Source organism: Numida meleagris, chromosome 1 (assembly GCF_002078875.1).
Source record: "Numida meleagris isolate 19003 breed g44 Domestic line chromosome 1, NumMel1.0, whole genome shotgun sequence".
NCBI classification, from domain to species: domain Eukaryota; kingdom Metazoa; phylum Chordata; class Aves; order Galliformes; family Numididae; genus Numida; species Numida meleagris.
Window position 1 is genome coordinate 54,083,562 of NC_034409.1, and position 20,556 is coordinate 54,104,117.

A 20,556-nucleotide genomic window follows, 5' to 3' on the forward strand; every position below is an offset into this window, starting at 1 on the left:
GCTACAGTTTCACTGCCAGTCTTCCTCCAGATTCAGAGGGAAGGTTCGCGCAAGCCAGTGCTATCCCCAAAGGACAGGCAGAAGGAAGTGCTCAGCAGCCAAGAGAAGAAAGGTTACTTTCCAGTGAATGTGGCTCCTGGATGTGTTTTTTAAAGATATGTACATTTACACTGGATGGTTGTACAACAAACCCTTGAGCCAGAACTGTTTTTACCAAAGCAATACCCAGAGGGGGCACACATGCTCTACCTTCCCTCCCAGCACAAACCTAACTGCAAAATAGCAATATTCTGTGGTGATACTAAACAGCAGAAGAATCAGAAAAGAGATCTAAAGATGGATGAGGGAAGGAAAATAGGTAGCAAATCTGCATATGGATTACAGTTTACAAAACTACAGTTAATAGTAAATTATTTTTCAAGAGCCAGTCCATAAAAACTGAATAATTCCAACACTTCTGTCTGTTATGCAGTTGCTGGAGATGTGGAGCTGGTCCTCAGTTTTCTTAAGAATAGAAAGACCAGTGGGCTGATTTTTGCATGCATCATTGTTCTACAGTGCCTTGGCAATTACAGAGATGGAGTTGAAAGAGTGCTGCCCCAGGCAGGAAGCTCCCTGCAGTCACTTGGGACAGTGACTGAGCTCTAGTGCGATACAGCCCACACACCCCAAGGAAGCAGCCAGCATGTCTCAGGCTGTAACACTACAGTAAAAATGATCTTCTTGTTATCTAGTGTCCAAAGATGACTCGGCCACAGAGGTGTGAGGCTTAAGGGAGAAAGCAGAAGTTTATTTCTTAGTTTGGATGGAATTCTGATACAACCATTGGGGGAAATGTGGGATAAAACTAAAAAGTTGTCCCAGCTAGGAAGAATGATGTATAGCTGTCAGAAGTCTGAATTGCTGCTGGGTGTAGGAAATGGCCTTGAAGACTGATATATACAACAGGAGACAAGGGCTCCAATTGCTGTCCCAGGAAGTGTGCAAGGACCAAGTTCAGGTCCCATGTCAATGAGAGTTTCCTAACAAGAATGCTTATCAAACATCCCCATGCTACAGTGTGTTCTGGACTGGCCTTAGATCTTTCCTAAACCTGAGCTTCGAAAACTTAAAGGCTTCCCCCTGCATCAGTGATCAGTCAAACATGGCAGTATGTCTCCCCCAGAGCTGGTTTGTACCTGAAATCTGTCTTAGATGCATTTGTTAGCATGGTATGAGCAGAACTGAGTTTCATTTTCTCCTGAGGGATCTCTGCAAAGTAAGGCGAGACTTGACAGCAGTGAGTTTCACTGTCTCAGTTTAGTCACCCCTTCTGGTGTCAGCACCTCCTGCCTATCTGAAGTGAAAAGCACTAAATAACTGTCCCTATTTCTGGATCTGCTTATGCAGAATTTGAAGCATTTGACCCACCCCAACCTTCTGCTTTTCATTTGAGGAGGAAAGTGCCAGATAGTTCTCATCAATAGGAAATGTGTGTGTGTCTTGTTCTGGGTGGCATCAAAAACATTCAGATAAATTCAGCTGGGTGATGGAACCCAGCTAAGCAGGAGACCTTTTGTTCTGGCATGAATTTACCAGGTCAAGAAAAATGGTGTCAGTCAGAAAAATCAATGGGTCCTCTGAAAGGAAGGGTCAGCCTCTTTTGGGGGGGATGTGTCAAGGAGCCCGGAGAGCTACAGTATTACTCTTCACACTGAGTAAGGGTGGAGGAGAGAAGGGAGCTGGCTGGTGAAGAAGAGATGCAGAAGCCACTGGTGCCAGCTTTATTTTTTTGCAGGCTTTCCAGGAGTTACTTGAACATTTGCAGAGAGGGTGCTCCAGTGTCCAAGTCTCCGCAAAGGTCTTGAAATACCTTGAATTGTGAAACTGCCAGACACAGTAAGCATTTCTAATATGACAGCTGGAAGGTACTATAAGGCCATGAAATGGTGCATACTGCAAATCATACAGGCTGAGAGCAAGAAAACAAAGGGAATTTTCTATGTTTTGAGAAGTTATGCTGTAGGCTTATGGCTGTGGTTCAGCTGACCTCTTCAGATGAGAAGAGAGTAAAGGGACTGATAGACTAAGCATGCCACCTCACTCAAAAAAAAAATCTCTTTTCTCAGAAGGGCTGCAAAATACACGTTGCAGTCCCAGATATGCTGAACAGCTAAAAGCAAAGTCACAACATCAAGAAATACTCTAACTTAAGACAGACATAAAGAACTACTTACTCGTGGCTTTGAAATACCAAGGGTAGCCACGAAAGTCCTCAAGGTTACCTTTTGATTCTCTGTTTGCATTCCCTGGGTGTTTCCGTGAGATAAAGAGCATGAATTTGGAGGAAACCAAAGGAAGATCAGATCTCAATAGGGCAGCATCTTGTCAGGGGAGACAAGTAAACTACTTGCACATAGCAGCATAGCCTGGAGGGAAAAAAACTCTTGAACTGATAGCTAGGCATAAAGTTAAGTTTTCAGATAGTTGAAACATGGCTGCTTTGGTGTTTTTTTTCACCCACCATCTCCTCAAAGAGTTCTCTGGGAGATCACCAACCTCCTCACACTGGAAGATAAAGCATTCTTAGTGTAAAGCTTATCCTCCCACATCTTAGATTTGCTTACCTTTATGAAAGAAACTAGATCTTTTCCTTATCAATTAACTATGTCTAGCAATATGATTTCAATATGAGCCAGATACACATAAAAGACATTAAATGCTCATTGGAACAGTGAATATGTTATATGAGAAGTATTGCTTATGGAGCATCCGCTTTCCCAAATTGTGTGCTGAGAGTTTGGATGTAAGAATCCCATAATCCCAGCAATAACTGCTGCGAGATACTGCTGGAGTCAACATGAAGAGAGAAATGCAGTCAGTGCTCCCTCAGCAAGCTGGAGGTAGGCATGCGGGCTGTGGAGAACAGTCATTTTTGCCTCCCAATTGAGAAAAATGACTTTAAATATATTGGTAGAAATCCAGCAGAGAGGAAAAGATGAGAGTGGAGAGAAGAAGAGCTAAGAAGTATGTGAAGGTGGACACAGTCAAGGCATGCCATTCTTGGCCAACTCACAGAGAAGGAAGAAAGTTGAAAGTAAGGATACAACATGCTAAGGATTCACTAGTAAAGGAAAGTCAGTAAACATATGGGTATGGAAAACTCAGCTGGCAGTGCTCCAAGTACTGAGGCTCTGCCAAGTTATGCAAGTTTTACTCTATAATTGTTCTCATAGACAGTGGGGAGTGGGGCCTGTGTGCCTTTGTTTCAATGTACAGGTGAGCGAGCACTTGGCAAGGAAGGGGCATGTGCGAGCATGTCAGGACAACACCACATCTCCACAGACAGATGCACTTGTGAGAACACCAGAAGGCTCCCACCTCTCCAGCTGTGCTGCACCATGGGAGCAGTATGAGAGATGGGACAATCATTTGTCTCTGTGGTTGGACACACTGTTCCAACCTCTAAGTATATGTCATTACTGTTTGCTTCAAATATCCATGCTTTCAGGAAGAGACCGTAGCTCCTCACACAAACCTCTGGGCTTGTAGAGCAGAGGAGCTGAGAAGCTCTAGCGAAGCAGCGGGGCTTTGCTATGTACAGCAGCTTCCTGAGCTCCAAGGGTGTGTGCGTAGGTTCATGGACTTATTGTCTTGCAGGCCTAGATCTTTGTAACAAAGCTTGGAGACAGCCAGCCCGTACTTGTATTCTGCAACATCTCCCTTGAAACATGCATTAGAAAAAATGAAAGTCATTGCAAAAGCTTTCATTAAAGCTCTGTTGACACGGAAATGTTTGTCTGATACTGCTACACACCTAGAAATATGCCTGTACAAGCCACTGTGCAGACTTTTAAAACTGTTTTCTCAGATGTCACTGTTACTGTCTGAATGATCTAACTTAAACTAGTTAAACTCAGATATATCATATCATATAATGATCTTTTTTTTTTTTTTTTTTTTTTTGATGTTACACAGAGGCCTCTACTGCTGATGCCACTTGTAGGCCTCCATCAGTCACTCCGGACAGCAGTGTCCTGTTTGTACTATACATGAGGCTCCTCTCAGGTAAGCCCCAGTATGTACCAGTGGTGGTTTAAGACATTGCTACCTCCTTCTGTCCTGTAGAGGTGGCAACATGGCAGTGGGCAAGACAGTCCTAAATCTTGATTAGTTCTGTGAGTGCTTGCCAAAGCCCTCACTCTCTATGCATTAAGATTGCCCACAAACCCTCCAAAAATGTGGACTGACTGTAACAAAAACAGATGAGTTTGCAGAGAACCCAGAGCAACGTTGTTAGTTGGTATGTCTGAACGTACCTGTTTTCTCAGCGAAGAGTTAGCTCAGATGCTCAGAAACGTTCAACTGTTCCTGTATCAATATTCTCCTTAGAAAAGGAGGCAGCTCAGTTTGCTGCAAGTTAAGCTTGTGATAGGTATCTGCCACTTGTCTGTGCTTGCAGGATTATTGTGTAACAAAGCCAGCTCCCAGATTTTTGGGTCCTCACGAACCCAAACTGATTGGCTACCATACATCTGCAGATGCTTAATTTTAAGCACCATAACACTCCATTACCCAAGTCTTAACGTGCATGTTTTTTGACAGCTTAGGTCTCAGGCAATTTTTGGGTATAGCCTCCTTGTCACTTCTTCACAAGCACTGCAGCCACACTGACAGCAGTGAGTAGGAGCACCGAATCTTCCAGATGTGAAACACCGAACACAGGCGGTTTCTGGGAGATGTTTCCTTGGGAGAGCCCCGGTCCGCTGTGTGAAGCACATGGAGAAACACCTGAGCAGGAGAAGGAACAACAAAAACACTCACAGCAGCCATCGCCTAGGCTAGAAAACAATGGAATTTTTATTGAACAGAGATGGCTCATTATCACGCTCCAGAGAATTCCACCTGCTGTTTAGCAATATTTGTTGCCATCTGATAATAACCTATGGGGGTAGCTGTATAAAATAGGAATAAAATACCAAATTGCTATATTCATTAATAACTTTGCCTTCCAAATACAGAACTGTATGTAATTTAAAGTCTGAAAATAGACTACAGTTGTTAGCATTGAAACCAAACCTTTATGATAACAAATATACAAAAAGGCAGTCAATATATTAAACATTTAAATCAACAGCATACATTTCTCAGAGGTAAACACCGAGCAAACAAAGCCACCAATGATGTTCAGAAGGCAGGTAAAAGTTTTAAGGTCAAGCTCCAAACACTGTTGCTTTCCTAAAGCCATAGTGGTGTTACACTTTTATCTAGCCCCTACATTGAAAACTACATAGCATGGACAGTTGAAATTCTTATAACATTTGCTATCCGATGGGAAATCGGAAGTTTCTTCGGTCCTCATTGCACCTCACTGTATGTATATTAAAGCACCTGCAGAGGCAGAGGGCAGTAGGAATTAAGCACTTTGCTAGGTTGGGGTTTTACTTCTGTTAAAGGTGAGGGCAACAGCATCCTCCTATTGACACAAACTCCAGCACTGACAAAAGAGAAGTATTGGCCTGACAGACCTTGTGAATAATCAGCCTTGCAACAGGCATGAAACAGCGTGGGATTCGCCTACCTGCCTATTTACTGTAAGTCTGCACTATTTCTACTGCACAGAAAAGTCTCCCTCAGTAGTTGATCTAATGCCTGAGTTTGAAAGCTTGGGATGCATACATATGCTCAAAAATAATGTGACAAATTTACTATCGATAAAAACATGTTTTAATGCCAACAACTAATAAAAGTTCATATTGCAATACTGCTCACAACATAAATGTACAATTTGCACAAAACATTGCTCTTCAACGTGAATATTTTGCAAGCTACATTATATATATATAATATGTATAATTTCTTTTCTTGAAGAATTATATGCTGGAGCGCATGCAAAGAATTTCAAAGCAGTAACACAACAGGAGCAATCACTTGTTTACAGGTTACTGAAACCATTCAATACAGAAACACTGGAATATTAGATAGACAGACAGATAGGTAGATGTATGTACACACTGCTTTTTTGTGGACCTTCCTTCCCATGTTACACAGGCAGTGTGGGTTCCATGTAAGCCCAGGTTGATACGAAATGATTCAAACAGGGCTCTGAATGTTCTCCACACCATCCGAAACCCTCAGTCACTTCTGCTGGAGATGACGGCGAAGGAAGCACTTGTCCTTTAGCCAGGAGTGGAGGCAAGCAATCTTCTCCATAGCCAATGCCTGTTCCAATCCTACTCCTACGTTCATGGGCAGTGAGTGGTGAGCATCTATCCATCCTATGTTTTGCCTGGTTCCAAGCAGTCTCCTGCAGCCTTTACAGTTGGAAACCCAAGAAGGGAGAAACTGGATCTCCTAAACAGCAGTGCACAGCACTGCCCCCGGTCTAGTCAGATATGTACAAGGAATGTTACGTCTCCTCTGGTTAAAAATTTACATAGAGTATATACAAATAAAGCTATTCTATCAAGGTGCAAGTTTATTATTCTCTGGTGTGTTCCAGTGAAGATTTCTTACAAACTTTTATACAAACTCATCAGAAGAGTTTACACAAAGTTGACATTTTGTCATAGCTCGCTATGTAGGCTTTGTTCTGCAAGCTTTGGAATGGAGACTCCCTTTACTTTCCCTTGGAGTTCTCCCTACGCACCAGACTGAATTTAGTAGACTACAGTCACATCTAATATATATTTTTTGTCTTCAGCACATTTTAGACGGGGTGAATTGGCAACATGTGTTGTTTTTTTTTCTCCAGGAAGTCATCAATCTCTATGAAATGAAGCAGGATGGAAGTGAAGCAACTGGACATCATAGGGGTTGCAGTTCATGTGCCCAGTCCAGCTCTCCTTGCTTTGGATGGGGCTGTTTGTGGCACGTGAAGCTACCCAGATTGGCCCTAAGGGTATGTTTTTAGTCCTTGGCACTATTTTACATTAAGCTGATGGCAGGCAATGCCCTCAAAGAAACATAAAAAAAAAAAAAAAGATCAAATGTAATTTTCTGAACACAAAACAGTAAACATCAGACTGATCCACTAAGCAGATGGGTATGGAATGCAAATTGTCTAAAATTAGAATGGTTGATGTTTTCTCAGGCAGGTCTAAATTCGTAAAAATCTTTCCCACCCCACAAAGGCCTCATTCTGCAGCACGTAAATATAAGATGCTTCCAATAAAGTCATTGGAAACGCAAAGATTGTGATCAATGAGCACAAGGAAAGCCCACCCTCTCCCATTTCTGTTTGGCAGAAACCTCAAAATTGTGCAGCTAACGAATGTAACTTAAGTACACGTCTGTGATCCCTGCTGAAGTAGGGCTGTTCTGTGGCAGCAGGGTTTGGCCTTCAGCCTTTATGGTGTACCAACCACAGCTGTGGGGATGACCGAGTGAGCAATTCTATCTGCCAGTGCACTAAAAAGCCTTGCAACCTTGCTGTATTCCCACCGACTTCATGAGAGAGTTTACGAAGTGTGTGTTCAGCACCACTGGAGGTAAGCTTTTCAAAGATCTTTTCAAACACCGTTTTCCTCCATTTCATAGCTCAATTTTAACAAGACATTCAAAGCAGAGGTTTTGCACACGTACTCTGAAGCTACAAGGAGCATTTTACACTAGAAGCAAAGATCTGATTAGTTCTCCTTTTTTTCAGAGTAATACAATAACAAAAAAGAGCTTGCTGCTTTCATCTGCCTTCCTGCATTTGTACAGCGTTAACAAAATGACATTCAGCAATGACAAATGAATCTTAATCTCATTGGAGATTTTAAAAGGATTAGCATCAGACCAAATGGGGTTTAAAAGAACATGAGGCGGACAAAAACACTCCTTCAGAGTTTTTCCAACATTTATGCTAAAGACTGTATTATGTGATAGAACATGTAAAGCTTTCCTATCCAGCTGACTGAAGGTATTATATTCCAGGGAAAAATATGTTCATATTAAAATAAAAATAAAAATAAATCAAGAGAAATATAATAAGAAGAACAATTTAAACCAGCGATAAAGTTATAAACACGGTGGACAAAACTATCATTTCAAGTCATGGCTGAGCTGCTCTATTTGTATACATTTCCTCCTGCTTTGTTTCCAAGTGCCCCACGTTTTCAGTGGAACAGTCTGCTCAGGAGTATTAGCAGCGCCAAGTACGGGATTTTCAGAAGCAGACTTAAGAGACTGACATCTTCGAATGAGCTACAGATGTCTATCTGTCTTTTTGCGGTGAAATGTTTGGTTCCAGGAACATTTTTCTTAGCTAAACTCTTGGTCTGCTGACAAACATCTGCCATCCGACTTCTATCCTCTGACTCTGTGGCATTTTAGAAGTTGAACATTCAGAAAAGGATAAGGAAAGGGGAGGAAAGTTTCACCTGTGCTGTTAGTTGTAGATGACCTCAGGCACGTCTGTGAAGCCACAAGCCAGTATTCGAGCTGCATTTGTGGGCTGGAGGACAATAGCTTTTTGTTGGCAATTACTGTTGGGTTGTATGATCTTTCATTTGTTTCTCAATAAAAAGTGAAGAGAAATCTTCCCATAAAACCCCAAAAATGGATGGCAGCAAACAAAACTACTCTGCTAAGATTTAAAAAAAAAAATAACACCACAAAACCCAACCAAAATTATAACAATTGTAACAAATGCAAAACAATCATAACCATTCCTGGGTTTTATATTACACAAATTAAGAGTTTTCCCAACATCTGTATTGAAAAAAATAAATAAATAAATCAAGATTCACTTGGTGGTTCTGCACCATTCCAGAAACCATCTTATTTCTAGCACATCCGTTCCTCTGGCTTTCATCTTTCTCTTCTATCTTTAACATCAAAGACATCTCAGAGACAAGTGGGAGTGGATGTGAAGAGGGATGAAGGAAGCAAAGAGTTGTCACAGGGATGGTGCTAGCTCTTCTGTCTTTTCAGGACACTTGCACCAGGATTTTCCCACTCAGCCGTTGTTTCCAATGGTAAACAAAGACACAAAACCAGTCCTTCAGAAATGGATGACAGAGGAAGGACCTCTTCCTCATTTAAGGACCTAATTACAGATACGTATTTGGCTTGGGAAGCATGAGCTGCAAGAAGACTTCAAAGGTGACACAGTATGAAAGAGAGATAGAAAATAGACCTAATCCATAGACTAGAAAAATCAATGAAAAGGCTTCCAGCAATTTTAATGGGGCAAATTTCATCACGCTTTCATGTTTGGTTTGTGAATGAGGTTATAGTAGAATCTCAACTTGTATTTTCCCTAGAACATTCATATATCCTTCATTTAACATGTAAATTACTTTCTGAACCTAGTATCAAATATTTATAAATGCTAAACAAGGTAAAATGTGAAACCCTTTTGGGAAAGTGGAGTGGAGTGGAGGGAGGTTTAGCTGCACTAATGGATATTGCATTAATGCTTAACATCAAGGAGGCCTGACTGCCATTAACAAGAAATCTCATTAGAAACATGATTTCACGCCTCATAACATATCCTGTGGATCTATTTACTGTCCATCTTTCTCTCTTGAACATCCAAACACACGAAGATAACTATGGATGAAAAGTCCAAAATATATTTCATATCCTTAACCTTTTTTTCCCACCTAGTAATAACCAAATTAAAATCAAAGCAGCAGAAAATTCACAGCTTGGACAATATAGAACAAATTACTTTACAATGCCACTCAGCCCTGACTTGACTTAACATGCTTTCCAGGCTTCAACCTAATAAAAAGCCTGCTCTGAAGACAACTGGGTGGTATTACAACAAGCTTTCGGATGAATCAGGACTGTAGGGCACTCTAGTAGTCCACCTGCTACTCTGTGGAAGGTGGGAGAACGCTACATCTCCATTTTTTTCCTGCTGTTCTTCATTATATTTGGACTCAAAATATGCAGGATCCAAAGCCCTCTACTGCTGGCAGCAAGAAAAGTGGGGAAAGAGCACTGATCTCATTTTGAGACTGTGAACAGCAGAGATGTGTTCTCCAACCTTCCACATAATGATGAAGAGAGTGCTAGAACCAATATCGTGCATTGCTGGGAATGGGATTTGCTTATTTATTGTATGCATAATGCTCAGGTGTATCTGATCCCCACTGATACAGTAAACAGAGCTGTACAGCAGCTTGCCGCAAAACTCAGAGACACACAATCAGGAAGCAAATACCATCTTGGTCAGTGTGTACAAATAGGTCTTAAATAATTCAAGATTTAATTGTAATTTAGCCAGAAACAGGAGGTAAGAAAGTTCTAACATAGTTTTCTTTAATCCCTGAATTCTTTAATCTTTGAAAGGCCACGGAGAGTAGTAGAGGTGACTGGAGGAAAGCCAGTGTCACTCCAGTCTTCAAAAAGGGCAAGGAGGAGGAGATGGGAAACTACAGGCCAGTCCAACTCACTTCTGTCCCTGGGAAGGTGATAGAACAACTTATTCTGGATATCATCTCCAAGTAAGTGGAAGAAAAGAAGGTTATCAGGAGTGGTCAGCATAGACTCACCAAGGGGAAATCAGGCTTGACCAATCTGATAGCCTTCTATGGTATCATCACTGGCTGGGTAGATGCAGGGAGAGCAGTGGGTGTTGTCTAACTTGACTTCAGCAAGACTTTTGACACTGTCTCCCATACCCTACTCATGGGTAAGCACAGGAAGTGTGGGATAGATGAGTGAATGGTGGGGTGGACTGAGAACTGGCTGACTGGCAGAGCTCAGAGGGTTATGATCAGTGGTGCAGTCTAGCTGGAGGCCTGTAGCTGGCAGTGCTCCCCTGGGGTTGATACAGAGTCCATTCTTCTTCAACATCTTCATCAGTGACCTGGATGAAGTGATAGAGAGCACCCTCAGCAAGTTTGCTGATGATATGAAGCTGGGAGGACTGGCTGACACACCAGTAGGCTGTGCTGCCGTTCAGCAAGAGCTGGACAGGATGGAGAGTTGGCATAGTGAAACCTGATGAGGCTCAAAAAGAACAAGTGCCGAGTCCTACACTTGAGGAGGAATAACCACATGCATTGGTGCAGGTCAGGGGCTGACCTGATGGAGAGGAGCTCTGCAGAGAAGAACCTGGGTGTCCTGGTGGGCAACAGGTTGGCCATGAGCCAGCAGTGTGCCCTTGTGGCACAGAAGGCCAGTGGCATTCCAGGATGCATGACAAAGAGCACGGCCAGCAGGTCAAGGGAGATGACCCTCCCCCTCTGCTCTGCCCTGCTGAGGCCACATCTGGAGTGCTGTGTCCAGGTCTGCGCTCCCCAGTTCAAGGAGATCTTCTAGAGAGCCCAGCAGAGGACCATCAAGATGATGAGGGGCCTGGAGCATCTCCCTTATGAGGAGAGGCTGAGAGCCCTGGGACTGTTCAGCCTGGGGAAGAGAAGGCTGAGAGGGGATCTTATCAATGCTTATAAATATCTAATGGAGGGGAGTCAAGTGGATGGGGCCAGGCTCTTTTCAGTGGTGCCCAGTGACAGAATAAGAGGCAGTGGGCAAAAACTGGAACATAGGAAGTTCCATACAAACACGAGGAAGAACTTTCTTCACTTCAAGGGGGACAGAGCACTGGAATGAGCTGCCCAGAGAGGCTGTGGAGTCTCCTTCTCTGGAGATATTCAAAACCCGCTTGGATGTTTTCTTGTGTAATCTACTGTCTGTATGGAACCAGCTTTAGCTGGGGTTGGATTAAACGATGTCCAGAAGTCCTTTCCAACCCCTACAATTCTGTCATTCTGCATGATTCAGTGGAAAACCATGAACTCACATCTCAAAGAAGACTGAGCACTTTACTATGTCCCCAAGTAGGCCAGTCACTGGTGTAATAATTGAAAGCCAAAAATAATTTCTGAAGCTACTGAACCGACTGTCCCAAACTTGTTTATTGGTAGTTTACCCAGGCTTGATCAGGTCAAGCAAGGTGCTTGATCAGGTGAGCACTGACAGTGGGGAAGTAGCTTGCACTGTAAGGAGACCTCGGGGGCTTCCCATCACTCCTACCTCCTGCCTCCTCAGCCCACAGACATGCTGTGGGCTCTCCAAAAGCCACAAAGCACGGTGAACCAGACTCCTGAAAGTCTCATTTGAAAGCGTCTCACGCAGTACACCACAAGGCAGTCAATTTGTCCACTGCTGGGAAGGGGAAAGGGCAAGCTGGTTTGGCTTGAACCTGCGGCTTGAACAAGTCCAGATGTTCTGAATCGCAGTAATCCATCCCTGCCAAAATATCAGAGGTTTGAAGCCTGTGACCTTAATTAATTAAAATGACCTCCTAAGGGACTGGCTTTTCTAATGTGTCTGTCTTTTCTTTTTTTTTTTTTTTGTCCGAGCATCTCCATTTTCTAATGTAGCTTATTTTAAACCATGAATGATTTCTGACTGGTTATTTCAGGGAGTTTTTCTCCCTTTCTTTGTTTGCTTTAGAAAGGCAGTAAGAAAGAAGATTGCTTCTCACTGCGCTAGGCAAAGCTGGGTAATGGAAGTTTTAATGAAAACACAGCAGCAGAGATGATGGGAAGTGGGAAGACCAAAGTTAACCACACACGAAGGAGTTCAGGCAAATTCATTCTTGCAGCTGCAGCAGTGGAGATATTTATAAGGCCAAAAAAAAACGGTACCAATTGCTAGAGCTCCACAGCCACATCTGAGCAGTGTGACCAAGCAAACCCTGAGCACTGAAGAGACAAGAGCCAAAGTGGTTGGCTGGGGATACCCAGTTCAGGATGGTAGATTGGGCTGCTGTCCCCTCTCCTGTTCTATCCCCTCCACTCCCCTTTGGCTGCATGGAAATGCTGAGCTAGAAACCAAATGCAGCAGGACAGAGAGAACTCCAAACCTTGAAAACTCGAGGCAAAGACCAGGGGTTAGGCATTTAAATCCTTGGACTCCATCCTTTTCCCTTACTATGACCTTTTCATTAGCTTGCCATCCAACCCAGACGGACACCTGTGCCTGCTCTAAGCACACCTACTCACACAGCACCATCACCTCCACAGGATGAGAGGAAAAAAAAATAAACCTATGAGCCCAAGGAAGGATGGAAAACGCCTCCCAGAGGAAAACAAACACCAATATTGCTGTTCCGGTACATCGCGTAGAATCAGGTGGACAGATGTAGACAACTAAACAGCACAGCTCATAAAGCCACAAGGTGTTCATAGAAATTAACCTATTGAGCCAATGCAAACTCCTCCTGCAAGTTTTTGCCATGTTCCCCAGCTGTTTAAATGACAAGCATCCCTCGCAAAGCACAGAAGCCAATCTATCAAGGCTACACCAACCTGAGGAAAACAAGCACTGCCACATTTAGAACCCTCTGTGTGAAACAGCGTAAGATAAACCAGGCCATCCATGGCTGATCCATGCAAGAAGTCTTGAAGCAAGCTAAAAGCATGACAATTTAAAGGCAACAACAACAAAGTCAAGTACCCCCCTCCTAAGCTTACTCCTCCAGTTCTTAAGCTCACTGAAGACAGCTGACAAATTCTCAATTATCTTCGGCACATTTCCAGATTTTCCTTCAGCTTTGGGCACTGCATTCATAGTGCTTTCAGCAGCAGTCTCACAGCTCATGGGCTCATAACCCAAGCCTCATCTTTGCTTTTTTTGCCCTTGCTATTGGAGGGCAGTTATAAGCTGTAGGTCAGGTGTGCTTCCACTGAAAAGTGGCATTCAGCTCAAAGCTGGCAGGCCCCGCTTTCACCCACTGAAGACAACGAAACTCGCCTCATAATAGGATGTTAAAGAATAAGCACCGTTTGTTTTGTTATAAATGCATGGAAGATGTGACTGGAAGTGCTAGGAGTTAGAGACACAGAAGTGCTTAAATGCAAGCATCTAAAATTAGTGATGTTTTCATCGATGGGGTTTCAGATATTATTTGACTGCTATTTCAAAGCGAACTTTCTGAAAGCTGGTTTATTAAATATTAGGACAAATCCTAAGCAGCCTTTTTAATGCTTATGTATCTCAGCAGACCTACATCTCAGGGCTAGGGGATGAAAGCAACGTCAGGCACTTCATTTCTGTAAAGCACTTGCCTCCTCACATGAAAGACACTTCGTCAAACAAACTAACTTGAAGCCTTTGACTTCAGGTAACTGCCATTCATCAAAAAAAGAAATCATCCACTGACTTCAGAGCAGCTTCAGTGAATGCAGGCTTCAGGATGTCACTTTTTGGGAATAATGTTTAAAAGCAGAGCCAGCTCCTGAGCGGCAGCAAATACCTGCAGCTGACTTCTAGGAGCTCTGCAGGACCTCTGCCTTGTCTGGGATTTAGCCCCTGGACAACAGGACTAGGAACAGCCTTTTTGTTAAGGTGGCCAAGTCTTGCCTCGAGGATGTAGATGTGTGAACTCCAACCCTCTATTTCTTTTGAACATTAAAAAAAAGAAAGCCCTTAAATAGCATCCAGCATAACTGAGTCCCCATGGGCTTAGTGGCAATCTGCAGTAGCAGAAGCTTCCTCTGATGTGGGGCAGGTCGAGGACAAAGAAGAGGTGCCCGTTCTTTCTTCTCATACCACCTTCCTGCAGTAAAAAATGAGGATTTTTTTCCCTTTTAATCTCCACAAGGCAGAGCACATCGTGTCCCACCAGCAGACCACGTGCTGCTCCCAGGACACGTACACCACTTGGTATGGAGCCGGTGGCCAGTGGCTGTTCAGTGTAGGAGGCTCCCTGTCAAAAGCAGCACATGGACGTTCAGCAAGCAGCTCTCACTGTGCCAATAGCAGACTGGCTACTAAGCTCTCACACCTCTTAAAGAATGTTTCCTCTATCTTTTAATAGACGTTTGCACAGATCTACACAGAAACTGAGTCCAGGCAGGCAAAGCTTTAGCTGGGGAGAAGTCTTTGTCGTTACAAAGCTGGCCCTGCTCCAGGACGGAGAGCATCTGGCCGCCAGCTGTGCTAAGAGGACAGCGGGCTTAAGGAACAGAGAAGGGAAGAACTGGGAAAGGAGCAGACAGTGCTGAAATCTGTCCTGAAAAGAATACCAGCCTTCCTCTCTGATGTCCAAAACCTTTGCCCTCGTACATTCCCCATACTCTTCCCATCTCTGAAGCTTATTCTTGGGAAATGGCCCATTCAGGAGAATGTAGCCAGCATCTCTGGGCTTGGGAAGGGATCCAGCAGGGCTGCAGAGTAACAAGCTGGGAAGTCTGGAAAATGGCAGCACGTGAGGCAAAGTGGAAACGTGAGGAAGTTCTGGAAGCGAAGGGAGGAGGACCTCGTAGAGAGGCAGAAGGAAAGATCTGCAGTGAGGCACGGGCAGGATGCCTACAAGTCTCGAAGAATACAGCATAGGGCTAGTATAAAAAAGGCAGATGGAAGGAACCAAAACAGCCCTTCACCCCCTATAAGAGGGGAAGCTATGATTACAAAAGAAAAGAAAAAAATTGTAAGTTTTTCTAAGGTTTTTGTATTTTTTTCCATTTTACCTAGAGTGGCTGGAGAAGATTCGAGGCCATATTTTCCCCTCAGAACTGGGAAATTACAGCAACTTGTACAAAGACTAAAGATGCAGAAGGCTATTTATTTTCTAAAGTGATAATCCCATCTCTCTGAAAAAGCCTAATAAAACGTTCTGATGGAAAGAGCCGTATCTGATAGGGACGGTGGTCACAGGCACCCACTGAAACTCACGCTGCTTTTTAGATTACATTTACAATAGAGCCCCTCCCCCAGCCCCAGATTAATGGAATGGAGAATCCATGCATGAAGCCACGTATCATAAAACCAGGAGATTATGAAACAGGCTAGGAGACAGGACTGGAATTGAAATTGATTCTGATGAACTGGGGAAATTGCCCCAATTAAACCAGAACAAATTTAATAAAGACAAGTTGAAAGTGTTACAACTTTGGAAGGTGGAGTAAAGAAATGCACACATAAAAATGGGAGCTCCTGGGAAAGCATCCGTAAGTCACCCAGGAATTGTAATGCAGGGTAGATTAGATGAAAGTCAGCCACGGGATGTAGAAAATATTCTGGGATATATTTTCTGATATGCTCTACGTAGAACTCATGAGTCACTGAGCCTTGCCTGTTGCTGTATAAATCCCCCACAGGAGCAGAACATTCTGGGGAAGCTGGGAAGACGTGAGGGGAAAGACAGCAAAAATCAGAGGCTTAGAAAATATTACTGAAAGGACTAAGGAAGACTGAAACTAGGGAGGGAGGTATAATTCCTCTCATACATGGGATAATTTTATAGAAAGGCCATGGATTATCTATGCTTCCTGTTGACTGAGGCTGGAAGAAAAGTGTTTTGATTTGCAGCAAAGAATTTCTGAACAGTCTATCGGGAAACCTTTCTGATGATGGGTTTGGTGGAGACGGTGGGTCCTGAACATCTCTGAACGAATTTGGGGTCCTTTCCTCCTGCTGTTAGCTACAGACCAGCAAAGCAGATCTGGTGGTGGCAGTAGGTGCCAGGCTTTCTGTCATACCCCAGACTCACAAGCCTGCAGAGGAGCATGGGGACACAGTAATATGTGGACCAGCAGCGCTACAGACAGACAGTGCAGCGTGTGCCTGGAGATGGGCACTCTGCTGCTAGAGCAAAACCTCTTCTTTTCCCTTGGAGGACCCAAACATGGTGACCATGCAGTTCAGGTACAGGCACCAAAGAACACAGAAAGCCCTTCATCTCTGAAATTAAAAACAGTGACTATTACCACAGATATTCTCGATTCAACTTATCAGGAGAACAACTAGCACAGCTATCAGTACTTCCTTCCTAGTAAGTCCAAGGCAGGTTCCTACGCAGGCTCAAAAACCATCACCTTCCAGGAGCAGCTATGCAGACAGGACTCTATCCCCTCACCAAACACTATGAATATTTGAGCTGGAAACAGGAGTAAGACACTTCTGGCTACCGTTACAACATCCAACACTAGACTGCCTATCAAAAGGTACACCTATGTGCTTGTTCCCCAAAGAAAGATATTTTGCCTATGGATATATGTGCGTGCAGCTCTTGATGACTTCACTGGGCACTACACATGTACCCAAGGGAAAAATGTTAATATCGTGATTCTTGTCTGAAAAACTGTCCTACTTTAAAACGTGAAGCTGTGGGATGAGGTCTGCTCCTGCCTGCTGTTATTAGCATGAGGGGTGGCTTTCCTTGGATGAGGAGGCACAGCGACTGACAACAAGCACCCCGCGTGTTGTTGCTCCATCAGCCACAGTCTTGCTTCTCTACAATCAAAACATTCACAAAAAAGTTGCCGTTACCTAAATGTTCTCAATGACATCTGGTGTGAATATCTACTAGGCAGGAAAACAAAAGGTCTGACTGATTGACATGCTGTGTCTCTAACACATTAGTGTCAGTGTAGACATCTTTGTAATTTCTTGCAGAAACCGTACAGGCATTAAAAGACCAAGCACACAGGATGCTTTACACCTCAAGTCATAAAACAGCTTCCTACCACGTGGATAACCAAAGCCAAAACTGTGTTCTCTGAGCATGCCCAAAACCATCAACATGGAAGAGCACCCAACGTAGATACTTCAGCAAAAGAACAAGAGGCTACCATGCACCATCAAAATAAAACTTCTAAAGTCTATGAGCTGAGCACGGCTTCTGAACAGCATGCTAGAAAATAAATATATTAATGTCACTTCGCCACGGAAAAGGCAGTATCTTTGCTCGCATCTTGCTGTGGTCTTCTCCATGTTTTAAATCAAATGATACATGAAAGGCATTATTCGAAGACAGAGCATCGGGAATGTTGTGGCACGTAGCAGATCTGTCTCGCTAACAACAGGCTGCAAAACAAATGAAGTTCTGACATTAAATCGCAACCCCCATCCCACCCCCCCCCAAACCCCGCATTGTAGATAATCTATATGTTCTCAGGATGCAGTGAGAAATCATTCTATAGTACATATTTAATTATAATTTAAAAAAGTCTAACTCGGACACAATCTCTGGTCAGTAGCAAAGTATCGACACATTACTAGAGGAAAGATCTGTTATTATCCCTTCACTGTAACAGACAGAAATCAGCATCTCGAGAGGGTCTCTGGGGGTATCATATCACAATCAACTGCACTGAATAAAATAATATGCTGATTTTACAAATGGAGTTTGACAAGAAGTTAACATTGCATTTGTCTTGGCAAAACGAAGCACGAACAAAACATTTCACAGGTACAGTTACCATGCAAATGCATGTTGAGTTTGTCATTGTTTTTAGCCCCAAATCACAATTAGCATGCAGTTTTCCTGCCCCCCCCCAACTACTGTATTAGAGATAGTCTGGGTAATGTACCTCTTTGGTGTAACCATAGCCTGTCAGGCAAGATTATACCACTTTAGGAAAGAATACAAGCAAAACTCGATCATATGTATGTTTACACAATGTACATTTTAACCATTTAAAAAACAAAACATGTTACATAGATTCTCAAACACAGCTCTGTCGAAAATGAAATTTTAAGCTTAAGAAATAGTTTTTAAACTACAAGGCCACCCCATTATTTTTATGAACAATTTAAAAAGTTCCCACCCCTAAAAATCTGCCAGTATGTATATTTCCTCAGCTGTAACAGTCTTACCCACTCTCTAACACAATCTTTGCTCAACAGCAACAACAGTTCTTACATTTTTAAGTGTATGAGATAATGGACTCCGGGATAGATATAGTTCTTAAATGGGAAACGAGGGAACATTCGCCTTAAATGAGTAATTGGTCAATTCAGGTGCTCCCTGGCACCACCGCTCAGGCAGGGGCTGCTGCTGTTCACTGATGTGAGTTCTGGCTTTTGTTGGCATCTAGCTCCACAACCACACTTTCATGTTCAGAATTTGGGTACAACACCGATGCACTGGACGCTCTGGTAGCCCTGTTGCTCACAAGCATACAGGAGCTATGTTTTCTGTATTCCCTCCTCCAAACGAGGCGGAGGCCTCAGCGCAGCACCTTTGGCCAACACAGAACTATTTGGATGTGAAGTAGAATCTATTTCGTGTGTATTCATTTAAGCAACTGCAACAGGAGACTTAACTTGCAGGGTCTTTATTAGAGCGTTACCGTCTTCCTCAGCTTTATACAACGGAGCCCTTTGAAGAAGACAAATGAATTGACTGAATCCTTGTGGCCAACGTCCTCTGTAAGTCCTGTAGTACATTCTGACCAGACGTTTCTCCATTCTTGTCATACAACAGCTGTTTGAAAGCTTCGTTTTCAATGAGGACCATCATATTTTTTAGAAAGTAGCCTTCACAATAGGAAGATAGTTCTGTGACTCCGAGAAACTACAAGAAGTGAAATTAGAGAAAGATAACCATTCTGATAAAATCTGGTCACTAAGAACAGTGCGTAAGAGCTGCACACAAACAAATGCATAAAGCCGAGCCTTTCAGACTGGCACAGTTAATACTTACAGATATACACGTTGCAGGGGCATGAGTTAAACCAACAGTATTTTATACCAGTGATTCTGGTTACAAGTTCAATGTTAAGGGGCTGAAGCTTTGGTCCCTAGGATTTTGCTACGAGTTTTATCACTGAGTTCACTAGACCCATGATTTCATGTTAGTAGCCACATCCTAAGCCTACAAGTTCAGGAAGAACTACAAGAGACCAAGTTTCATGAACGCCAGCCTTAGCAAGAGTGGGATTCTTGACTGCAGAAGCCTTTCACGCAAAGTAACACTTTGAGGGATATCTGGAGGAGAAATGGAGGCTAAGTGTGAGCAACCCTTGAATGTGTGAGTTCAACTGTGTGAGCAAACCTGAATGACCCATATTGGCCAGCTGACTGTTGACACCAGTTGGGTGGCCCATAGTGGTCATCACCCACTGGTTAGCTCCTGTGGTCACACAAGCAGTACAGCCGTGATACATAGGAATTTAAGCTATGCAAGTGTACAGAGTGTACAGTGCTCAGCATATCTTCCTGCCCAGGTAAGCTCCTGCTGAGTCTGAGCTCTGAGAAAGGCATGAATATTTGGCTCTGGGGTGCAGCTGAGAGGCGAGGACTGCTGGGGAATTTCGTAACGTTGGGTCCAGACTGGAACGACTGCACAGCGCTGTTATCCTACACCGCCTTAACATTATGTTTGGAGCTAAGAATGGAAACTGCTAAAAAATAAGACAAGGAATACGTATTAGGACTAGGTAGGTTCTGTCTTCCAGAGGAAAATCCAGTTTCAAACCACGCAGGTTTTCAACAAATTAAGAGTGCGTTATTTTGCAGCTGGGTGTGATAGCGTATGTTTGAATCTGTATTCTTGTCTGAAATGCCATTCATCTCTATTCATTATTTTAATATATTCACAGTATTGAGAAAATGCCATATTTTTCTTTTTTTTTTTTAGGCTTGTTCTCAGGCTCAGATTGCAAGCTGTGCAAGCACTGAGTGTTACAGACAAGTATTTGACACTCCAATTGATTTTGTTGGGACTTTGAGTAAAACACAACTGGTATCTGGTGGTAACTGATCAGCTACCATTACAAATCCTGTTTGCCTGGTGACTTCATCTTTTTCTGGAGGTTACATGTAAATGAAACCCTGAAAGTGACGCTAATCAAAAGACTGCCTTCATAGATGTTGCAATCCTAAGAACAGAAAACGATGATT

At 43.2% G+C, this 20,556-nt stretch overlaps 1 protein-coding gene across 2 annotated transcripts in view; it reads right to left on the minus strand.

Moving 5' to 3' along the window:
• BTBD11 (BTB domain containing 11) overlaps window positions 12,256-20,556 on the minus strand; it is a 174,121-nt gene continuing 165,820 nt past the window's right edge. For both annotated transcript variants that reach the window (XM_021386555.1, XM_021386570.1), the window contains one exon: window positions 12,256-19,228. In XM_021386555.1, the coding sequence (XP_021242230.1) occupies window positions 19,019-19,228 (210 nt within the window). In that variant the 3' untranslated portion in view covers window positions 12,256-19,018. The remainder of the gene's footprint in view (window positions 19,229-20,556) is intronic.